Source organism: Cornus florida, unplaced genomic scaffold (assembly GCF_030987335.1).
Source record: "Cornus florida cultivar Cherokee Brave unplaced genomic scaffold, ASM3098733v1 CherokeeBrave_3.0.0_Hap2_Chr02, whole genome shotgun sequence".
NCBI classification, from domain to species: Eukaryota; Viridiplantae; Streptophyta; class Magnoliopsida; order Cornales; family Cornaceae; genus Cornus; species Cornus florida.
In genome coordinates, this window is record NW_026775572.1 from 63,525,651 (window position 1) to 63,537,315 (window position 11,665).

Below are 11,665 nucleotides of genomic sequence, written 5' to 3' on the forward strand. Positions count from 1 at the left end.
CCAACAATAAACAAATTGAATTTAAGGCCTAGAAAACAGCTTCGCTATAACCTCAGTTAGGTGTCACTTTTAGCCCCCTCTATCTACAAATGTGGTCAGGGAGTGGATTAAACGGTCAGGTTTGTATAGGCTATAAAGGTAGTTCATGCTGTTGCTCACATGTGTGCTCAGCCTTTCTTCGAGTCAAGGATTTCCTCATCCTTTTTTATATTTGTACTCTTCTTTTCATTAAAAATGTATTTTTCTATATAAAAGAAAAGCAATTTCTAGGCTTAATGAAAAATATATTGATTTCTAGAAGCTCTGTTACTGAGTTCTCTTGGATGTATGTCTGCTATACTATAAAAAACAACTGGTTTTTAGACCATGTGATGGCATTCTCACCTTGCCCAGCCCATTACAAATTGACATATTTGTATTTTTTGTAGGACAGCCATTATTACACTTATGCTTACATTTTGAGAAACATGTCAATAACAAAACAATCCATATGCACCTCTCCAACTCACCCATCCCACTCAATCCTATGTCTAAAAGCCTCTTAGATCTCTTCTTCTCTTGAATGCTTAAAACAATATGAAGAAAAGAAAAAAAAGAAGATAAAATCACTATATGTATCATGCCTATCAATCTTCGTTACATCTTTACGTTTGATGGTGCTCACTAGCAATTAACCAGACCTTGATCTTGAACCCAGAAACCAGTCATTAGCAAATAACATATGCCACAAAGCAAACACAAACCGTAGTAAGACCATAATAACTGAAAATTCAATCAGACCTAGATTCTTCTCAAGTTACCCATATGATGTAAGCCTTTAGGAGCAGCTTCAAATAGCTGAAAATTTAAGAGTGAAATGGCTGAAGATTCAAATAATCAGGGCTGGAGTTTGAGGTTTGATAGTAGCTAGGAAGCACGGATACTTCTACATGTTGGATACCGATACTCACGGATACGTATCCAATACTTCTTAAACGAATGCATAATTTTAAAATATATTTTTTAATTTCTCTATGTGTCTCACGATACTTCTTAAACATATCCACAATTTTAAAATATATTTTTTAATTTCTAACACTTATCCAATACTTAGAGAGAGATAGCAAAGACGTTTCACATATTTCTATATATATATATATATATATAACTATGGTATCATTGTAATTTTATGAATCTCAAAAGGCTATTAACAAATTTTAAGTCAAGGGAATGGCAAATCTGTAATAACATCGTAGAGCGCGCACACCAAACCTGAGGGGAGGATGGTTTAATGAGGCCCATTATTGCCAAGGGTTGCAATGTAATTTACCTTAGATTTTTTTTAAAAGGTAAGCTATTCCTATCTGCACCATGCGAGGTAGATACTTCGACTGCATATCCGATACTTCTCAGATATTTCAAAACACGTTTTTAATAAATTTTGAACATTAAAATATATATTTTTGTTGATAAATACTGAACATTAAAAAATAACTTTTCCAACACTAATAACGTAGTATAATTGTTAAAAAAAAGTTCAAAATTTATTAAGTGATAACTAGGGATGTTTGTTTTATGTGTTGTGAAATGAACTCCTATGTTATATTAATGATAGCATTTATATTCATAATATTACAAGAAACTGATAAAAAATGTATTTTTTTGTCGAATCCCGCCGTACCTGTATCCTGTTTTTTTTAGATTTGCCATATGTCGTGTCCGTATCGTATCATATCGTATTTGCACCCCATATCCATATACGTGCTTCCTAGGATGGTAGAGATGTAGAAAAATAAAGGAGAGAAGAAATGGAAAAAGAGAAGCCTATTGGAGTCACACCAACAAGGCTAGGCATCACAACTAGAGAAGGTATCACACCCTCATAATTTGTGAATCACTCATCAGTAAATTTAATAAGATATTTGATTATTTATTCATTCACCAATTCAACCAAGATTACACCCATCCCTTTGTATTCGAGTTACCACATAATTGAAATATAATTAATTAAACTCACAACTCTTCAAATTCTTAACTCGTGACTTAATAACTTAAATAAAAGCAAATAAAAACCAGCTTAATTGCATCATATTGTCCACCAAACTCATAAATGATGTAACTTGCCCAAAAACCCCAATTATTCAAGACTCCAAGTGGACCACACATCATATAGAATACGTCAAATTAAGACTTGAGTCTTAGAATCCTTCTTTCCACGCCTTTTATACACCTTTAAAGACTGCTGCCACTTATCTCCATCAATCCTCCCCAACTTGGGAAAGCTCAACCCCGGTGATGTAAAGGGATGAAACTGCTCATAAAGGTCAGGAGAAAGGTTCCAGACGTCCCCTCCAGTTAACAAGGAACTTTTGATAACCACCTCCTCTTCAAAATAAGCATGCACCTTTTCTTTTCCCCCTTTTCCCACAGATACCCAGTCTGATTATAGAGATGAACCAAATTTTTTAGCAAATTACTACTCAGATCATTGTAGATGATCTTGGCTTGTTTTTATATGCTCCATCCTCTTTAGAGTAATGATGGAGTGGAGAAAGAATCGTGTAATTGATATTTATCCAACTTGGACCTCTCCAATATGGTGGGTCAAGCTCTGTGCTGTATTTTATGTAGAATGAGCTTGATTTGGAAAGAGAGTGGATTCCATAGTCAGTTTATAATATGCTTTGGTTAGAAATCAGACTAAAATCCAGGATTCAGTTGCAATGTCCTCCGTATAAGTGGAAAAAGGCCAACGAGCTCTCTAGTTGCATAATTGTTGCTTTCCTTTACTGCTTGACAACTCCCAACTCTAACGAAACCAAAGTAAGCTTTATATGCATCATCAAAGTGCGTCTGATTTAGAATTTCAAAATCTAAGAGTAGTTAGGCTGTCAAATCGTACTCCTCCCCCAATTCATTTTACTTCTTGACAAGCTTTGAAATGCAATACATGCAATCTGTTGAAGGAAGCACCCAACATCTAAGTTCCAAGTGACATTCTTCATTACTAGGGTGAGATGCACATCCAACCCAAAGGACAGTGTCTTTGGGTTTAGTTCATGAGTAGTTATATTGTCACGTCCATGCCAAAAACAGCTACTAACATCCTTTCCTTCCCTAGAAGCTCTTCATATTCGTTGTTGTGTGGCCTTCTTCTTCTTTGAACGAAACAATATACTGCAAATACAGACGGAAAGCTAACACTCCAACAGCCACAACAAATCCTACAATAAAACCAGTCATGTTCTTCTTATTGGTGAAGGGTTGTTGCTATCAGTGGGAATCAAGTATGGAATGGTGCCGATTACTGAAATGGACAGTCCATATGTACCTTGACTGGGTATAGTCCTTTTTCTAGCCCAAAAGAGACAACTTTCAAAATAGTTCTCTGATGCTTGAGCCTTAAATTCCATCTGAATAGCTCGGACAGAAGTCCCACCTGGAAGAAAATCCCTACCTGCCACTTTTTTGTGAAATAGACGTACTATTTATCCAAGTTACTTTGAACAGTTGTGGAAGTGGTTGGATTGAAAGTTTCAGGAGCTCAACCGTGGCTGCAAACACAGTATTCATGTTGCTACCACCATCAATAATAAGCTTTCAAGATTGGCTTCCATAACGAACTAGCATCTGAAAAGTAGTTGGGTGGCACCGGTGCCACCAATCTTCATCTTCAACTTTAGGGGCTGTAAGGATGTGCCTCCCAACAAAGATGGATGGAATATCCTCTTCCAGATCATCAAACAAATTCTCATTACCCTCTCCTTATTCTTCTAGCTTTCTTCATCCCTCATTCTAATATGTAAATTTTTCTTGGCACATTGATACGCCATGTGACCAATTTCTCCACATTGAAGCAGTTGCAGTCCTTTCCATTTCCCTTGCTTGCCAGAGTACTCTTTCCTTTAAGATCAGCCATGTTAGAGAAAGATGTTTTGATCCTGTATTAGTTGCGTTGTTGTTCTTGTGCTGCAATTTCTATCACTGAATTTCTTAGGTGATGTCTCCCAGGTCTGATATCCAGATCTTCTAGCAAGTAGCAATTGAGTAACAAGTACTCCTCCATGTCCAATGCAACCTAAAAAGCATGTTCAACAATATACAGTGGCTGGCGAAGTAACTCTCTTCTAATATTAAACCTTAGACCAGCTTTGAATCAAGCAAGTGTTTATCGTGGGTCTTCTACAACATGACTACTACTCTTTAGCTCATCAAATTTTTGCATATATCCTGCTACTAACGCTGTAATGTTTTAGATTAATAAGCTGATCTCATAACTTGTCATGGTAATTGGCCACCGTATTTCTCTCGAAGCTTAGCCTTCATTTTTTTCCATGTCTTGATTGGTGGTTGTCCCAACCTCCTAATATCTCCTTCAACGCCAGTCCACCAAACTTTTGCTAAGCCCATAAGTTTCATCCTAGCAAATCTCACTCTACGATCATCACTCATATTATACCAATCAAAATACTCCTCGATTAAAGCAAGCCAATCAGAAACTTAAGTAGGATCAACCTTTCCTTCAAAATCTGGCACCTCCATCCTTACTTTTTCCTGAAATATCCCTCCTTGAATAATGTGGCTCACGATGTAACACTTCTAACGGATTCCTTGGAAACTCAAACATGGGATGTGTGGTGGATCAGACCTAAAATTTTGCCATTGCTAAAAGTTTGAAGGCTATTGTTGCTGCCAGTATTTGTCATCATTCATTTCCCAATCATGTGGACATGGTGTTTACTTTGCTCTGATGCCAAACTGATGTAGAACTTTAGGTAGGGCTGCCAATGAACTGAGCCGAGCCGAGCTTTACCATGCTAGGGCTCGGCTCGCCAGTGCCATGAGTGTGCTCAGGCTTGGCTCACTAGAATATCAACAAGGTCCGGCTCGGCTCGAGCTCACCTTAAAAATAATAATAAATAAAATAAAAAATTTAGAGAAAAGCTTTAGATCTGTAAGCAGCTGTTTTCAAAGAATCAAAGATGGAATCCATTGCTGCATTTCTTTCACCGACCACCGTTCTACGCATGATCCCACCAACACTAAAATGAGATTGAGACCTCATCAAAGAAAAGAAACCCAAGAAAGAGATTTGAGAGACAGAGATCTGTTGGATACCATCACCGATGAGTGAGAGGAAGATTTGTTGAAAGTTGAAAGCAATGAAAGGGATTAGAGGAGAGATGTTCTCGAGCAAGAGAGGAAGAAGGATGCTCTGTTGAAACTAAAAGTTATGTTGCGATATCTGTTGCGGCTGCATGTGGTTAGGATTTTATCACACAAATAATGAACGATACACTTATGTCATGATAGGGTAGCAAGTGAAGTTGAGTTGGGCTTAAGTTTAATCAAGTTGGGTCTATGAACATGCATATGTTTGGACTGAATATATATTATACGGGCTAAACAATTGTATAGAAAATTTTTTAAAAAATGGACATTTTACTAAACGAACCTGTTCACAAGCCTAACGAGCCGAGCTGAACATTGCTCAAGCTCAGCTCGTTTACTAAACGAGCCTTAAAAAATGTGTTCAAGCTCGGCTCGTTTACTAAACGAACAAGCCTGAGCCGAGCTTTTAATGAGCTGAGCCCGAGTTGTTCATGAACAACTTGGTTCATTTGCAACCCTAACTTTAGGAGTAGCCTCAAATAGTTGAAAAGTAAAGAGTGCAGCGGCTGAATATTGAAATAATCGGGGCTGGAGTTTGAGATTTGATAGTAGAGAAGTAGAACGATCAAGGAGAAAAGAAATGGAATAAGACACCAACATGTCTATGCATCACTCCTAGAGAAGGTCTCACACCCTCATAATTTGTGAACGCAAGGAAATTTCATAGGATATTGGATTATTTATTTATTCACCGATTCAACTAAGATTAAAACCATTCGTTTGTAGGATTTTTATTCATGCATCGTAGACTTACATGGAGGTTAAGTCATGCTGTCATGGCTTTTGAATTTACCTCATAATTGACTTAATAACATAACTAAAAGCAAATAAAAGCCGACTTAATTGCATCATAATGCCCACCAAACTCATAAATGATGCAACTTGACCAAAGCCACCGATTATTAACAATCCAAGTGGACCCCACATCATCTATTTTTTTTCATAATTAACCCCACCACCACCACCCCCAACACCCCCCCCCCCCCCCCCCCCCAACACACACACACATCATCTAGCATGTGCCAAATTAAGGATTGAGTCTTAGAATCCTCTATTCAATGCCTATTATGCACCTTTAACGACTGTTGCCAATCACATTGTCATCTCAATAAATTACTTAAAATTATGGATATATGTAGCTTTGACAACTATGGCGTGTAGTGTGTGTCTGTATCAAATATGATTAACTAAACATGATAATAACAAATTTTAATACCCAAAAATAAACCACACTAGCCAAGATGAGAGAGCCTTAAAAATCAAATTAATTGAACAACTAGGCCAAAACTCCTTAAATCAATGGAATAATTTTTATAATGGAAAGTCAAGTTAAGCATCAGTCATATTTGAAATAGTAAAGCTGCAAGCTCACTCTCATTAATCTTGTTCATTATTTCTTCGTCTTCCTCTAATCATTAAATTCAAGGCAGTATTATTCACACTTGATACCTATAGAGGAATCAGAAAATTATTCCACCAACTAAATTGTCTCTAAATGCTTCAATTAAACCATTTTTTTTTTTTATCACAATTTATCATAGAATATAAGTTTTCTAGTAGATTGGAGAGAAATAAAAAAAAATAAAAAGCTTGTTCCAAATTGCTGACACAAAAAGCTTGTTCCAAATTGCCGACACTCTTGCTGTATTTTGAGCCTTGAACAATACTAAAGCCAGCCAAGTAGGAACTGAAATTTTGTAGTGGGACCCACACACACACACCTCACAATGCCCACTATGGAGCTCCAACCCTCACCTCTGAAAAAAGTTTATACAAAACATTTTTGCTTACGTGTCAAGCAGTGATGGCCCAGGACCATGTAATAAATTCTCACTTATACTCTTATAGGTTTTCTTCTAATAAAAGAAGTGAAACTTACCCCTCAAAAAAAAGTGTACTAGAGTAGAATACTACTTTTGGGAGGAATGTGAAGTGTGGGAAACTTCTAGTGACAATTGTGTGATTTTATAGTGCCAGAGTTCTGTGCAGTGCAAATATCCTGAGCTCTCACCTCTGGAATTAGACACTGCCAGGACACAAGGTAAAATCAAACAATTAAACATAAACACAAAAATTACCGAACGAAATTTTCACCTCAAATGCCGAAACAGAACCGCCGCCGTCGACCTGAATTTCGGAAACTGCCAACCAGAAAATAACGCGATCGGCAAGTACACATCCACCAGCACCACAGCCCTCACTTCCCCACAATCACCAACCACAACCCTAACCACCCTCGCAATTACATCCAAGCACTTGTTCATCACCAATGCATGAAGCTGATGAATCACACTCACACTACCGTTCACCATCCCAATTCTCCTCCATTTCTTCCTGGACGACACACTCTCTCTCTGTACACCACTCCCTCCCTCTGCGCTGCTGTTGCTTTTCCCCAATTCTGGAGTCGATTCACCTACACTGACCAGAGCTCTAGCGTTCGGATTGATCGAGGACAAGACGACGCCATTCTCGGACTTGAAACCGACCTCCGATCCGTCGCCAAAGATGTGACAACGAGTATTGAAGCCTAGGGTTTTGCGGAGATCGGTGGTCGGAGGGGGATTGACTGAAAGAACAGCACATAAGAAACCGCAGAGCTTGTGGTCCGAGATCGAATCGTCGTCCATTGTGAACTGCTGAATTGGAAGAGATTGATAAATTAGGGTTTCGAATCAGAATTTAGGGTTCGAAGCTCTGATAAATCTTGCACCATTGGGAATTGAGGGGAGAGGTTCCAAAATTCGAAAACAATGATACGATACAGAGACCATGAGAGAGAGAGAGAGAGCTCGTGTGGGAGGTGTGTAAGGAATGGGATTCTTATTTAGGTAGAGGGACCCACCGAAACGTGGGCACTGCCATGACAAACGGGTGGGTTTTAATTGAGTCAAAACGAGTCGGTCAATACTCAATAGTATAGCACCATTAATCCATTAATATGTCTTCTGAAATCTCATTTGATGACGATGTTATATAAAGGATGTTTAGTATCTTATTTGATATAACTTTTGCCTTTTTTTTTTGTTCTTTTCTTTCAACCTTTTTAAAATGACATTATTATCCCTTTTATGGTATGAAATTTTGTATTTAGAAAAAAAATAAAATAAAAAAATATATATATATGCTCTCACCGACCACCGCCCACTCCTCTCCCTCTCTAAGTCAGTTTTGCATTGCTGGCGTCTAGAGGTATATAGAGAATTTTAGACTTGTGTAAAATTATGTAGATATATGAAAACAGTGTATTGGTGTGTAAAATTATGTAGATATATGAAAACAGTGTATTGGTCTAGAGTTGTATGGAGGATTCGAAGGGTAGATAAGTTACCAGAAATTTCTGGAGGAACGAGTATGATTGAATGCATCTAGTTGTCCATAAAGGGAAGGTTATAAATATGGAGTGAGGGTTCATTCGTAGACACCAAGCCTTAGTTTTTGAGTTTAGAACTTGATAACTAGTTTTGTATAAATTATTCTTACGGGAATTAGGCTGACCAAACTATGCTAAAAATGATTTTTCTGTTCCCGTCTTTGACTTCTCAATTTCCTGTTTCACTTGCAATAATACGAAGGTATCTTTCACAACAACAATTTCTAATCATGCAAAGATTTTAGCCCAAGAGCCCTGTACGATGAATTGACCTTTCATTTTGTTGATCGACTTTGTGCTAGTACACATGGGAAAATGGTAAGGAGCAACGAAGATGCCAGAATTCGAACGTAATGTTTGAAAGATGATTAAAAAAATAAATTAATTAAATAAAAAATAACTTTTCAGTTTTCCTCTATTTTCACTCACTCCCTCAAATGTCCCTCTCTCTCTGCCTGCGTCGCACGTCATCTCTCTTCTCAAAAATAAAGTTAGTGCAAATAATTTATTAAATTAATTACTGACGGATCATAATTGCACTAAACTTTGAACCGAATTGTTAAATTTTTATGTTTATTTCACAATAGAGAGGTCGCCATTTCCCTAAAAAAATTTCATTATCTTTGACAGTTTTACTCTTTTCAGTAGAATTGTTCACTTTTGTCACTAGTAAAAGATCGCATGAAATGCAAGTAATTAGTAAAATTTTAAATAAAAAATATTTTATATAACAATATAATATATATAATTTTTTTTAACCTAGATAATAATATATGCAATTATCATCCAAATTATAGAGTCCGTTTGGTTAGATGGAAATCAATGTTGAAAAGTGAAAATAAAAGAAAATAAATTTTATAGGATTCATTTGGTTAGCATGAATTTTTTTCAAAAAACTTGTAAGAAAATTTCATTTCATAATCTGAATAACATGAAATTTAATATAAAATATTATGAATCCTATAATTCATGCAAACCAAATAAATCCTATAATTAGAATATACGTTGTCACGTGCACATTGTGCACAGCTACGTGGCGTCTGGCGTATCAACAGATGATCTTGCTTATATGGCCTCAAGCAAGTTTAATTCGTCCTCTTTAGCCATCCCAAACACATACAATATATATCTATTACGCCATTATACAAGATGTGCACAATGTACACGTGACAACGTATATTCTATTTATTCTAATGTACGGTGCAAGCCAAAGATTTAAGTTGATGAGACAACGGTGAGCTCTCATAGCAAAGACTTACCTCGTCCAGCAATGCAATAGCGTTCAGAAATTTTCCGGTCTTGACTGCTTTATAGATTTTCTTGTATTCTGCTCTTATCTACTCATAATGAAAAGGGGATGTCCTTAAAGCTTTTCAGAACATTTAGTCTATGTGACAGTGAATGTGTGCTAGTACAAGTGGGAAGACGAAAAAGTGGCAATGAGCAATGCCAGAATACTCGAACGTACTGTTTGAAAGATGACAAAAAAAAATAATAATAATAATAATAATAATAATAATTAAATTAAAAAAACAACTTTTCAATTTTTCCTTTATTTTCACTCACTCCCTAAAATGCCCCTCTCTTTGTCTGCATCTCTCCTCTCTTTCCCCTCTTCTCTCGTGTCATCTCTCTTATCAAAAATAAAGTTAGTGCACATACTTTATTAAATTAATTACTAACGGATCATAATTGCACTAAATTTTAAACCGAATTGTTAAACTTTTATATTTATTTCACAATAGAGGGTCGCCAATTCTCTGAAAAAATTTCATTATCTTAGACAATTTTGCTCTTTTCAGGACAATTGTTCACTTTCACCTTTTTGTCACTAGTAAAAGATCGCATGAAATGCAAGTAATTACTAAAATTTTAAATTGTAAAAAATCTTTTATATAACAATATAATATATATAATTTTTTTTTTAACCTGGATAATAATATATGCAATTATCATCCAAATTATAGGGTCCGTTTGTTTAGATGGAAATCAATGTTGGAAGTGAAAATAAAAGAAAGTGAATTGAAAGAAAATAAAATAAATTTTATAGGATTCATTTGGTTAGCATAAATTATTTTCAAAAAACTTGTGAGAAAATCTCATTTCATGATTTGGATAACATAAAAATTAATAGAAAATATTATGATTTTCCTAAATTGTCCATTTCTTATTAGATATGACAATAGTCTAAATAAATTTATATTTAATAATTATTTTTATTTTTAAAAAGTAAAAACAATATAAGAATCTAAATGGTAATAAAATTTTATGATATACTGGTAGATATAGGTAATTATTATAATATTCTTACTAAAAATCATGTGTAAACCCAATTTATTTTAGAAAGTGAAAAAAGTTATAATTGAAATTTCATATAGTTTGATCCAAAAAGCAAATTTTTTTTGGGGAAAATTTTGTAAGAAAGTTGAGTCGTTATGGAAAATTAATTACTTTCCCATAAAATTTTCCTTTTCTTGCTAAGAAAAATAAAAAAAAAAAAAAATTCTTTTTCTTTATTGTTATTTTTTCCATATTACCAAACTAAGCCATAAGCAAAAACAAGCTATTTCCCGAAAATAACAATAATATTAATAATAATAATGTGCAGAGCATCAACTCCCTTATTGAAAATCATGGTAGCACATGGTATCCTTTTCTTTTCATATACTGTAATTTTTTAAAATATTTAAATTGTATTATTAAACACATTCAAGAAAATGAAAATCAAGTGATGTAATCAAGTTGAACAGCAGGTCTGAGAAACGCCCCGACCTCTTAAATTTTCTTTGATATATATGCCTCTTTGGAGATCAATTAAAATTGTAATGAAAATGAGTTCAAAGCTATAATATTGTGTCATCATGCACATGCATATTGTGTCCTGGCGGATCCAAGGGGGCGCTTGGGTGGGCTTGAGCCCCCCCAATTTTTTTTTTAGTATAGGTATATTTAGCCCAATATTTTAAAAAAGAAAAAATTAGTAGTAGTATTAGTCCCCCAATTTTAACCCATTCAAACAAGCCTGATATCTAAGCCACAATTTTTAAACAAAGGCCCAACCAAATAGGCCCAAGCCAAACAAGTCCTAAACAATCACTAAACCAAAGCAAAGAGAATTTCTAAATTCCTAATCTTGCATAA

The 11,665-nt window shown here is 35.3% G+C and overlaps 1 protein-coding gene across 6 annotated transcripts in view; it reads right to left on the bottom strand.

Annotated features, from left to right (window-relative positions):
- The window catches only part of LOC132295147 (F-box protein At3g54460), a 34,143-nt gene extending 26,186 nt beyond the window's left edge, over nucleotides 1–7,957 (bottom strand). For 5 of the 6 annotated variants that reach the window (XM_059793279.1, XM_059793280.1, XM_059793281.1 and 2 more), the window contains exon 1: nucleotides 7,246–7,954. In XM_059793279.1, coding sequence (XP_059649262.1) covers nucleotides 7,246–7,781 — 536 coding nt within the window. In that variant the 5' untranslated portion in view covers nucleotides 7,782–7,954. Of the gene's footprint in view, nucleotides 1–7,245 lie in introns of all 6 variants that reach the window. The other variant, XR_009478336.1, reaches the window with a different exon arrangement.
- Between the last annotated feature and the right edge of the window lie 3,708 nt (nucleotides 7,958–11,665).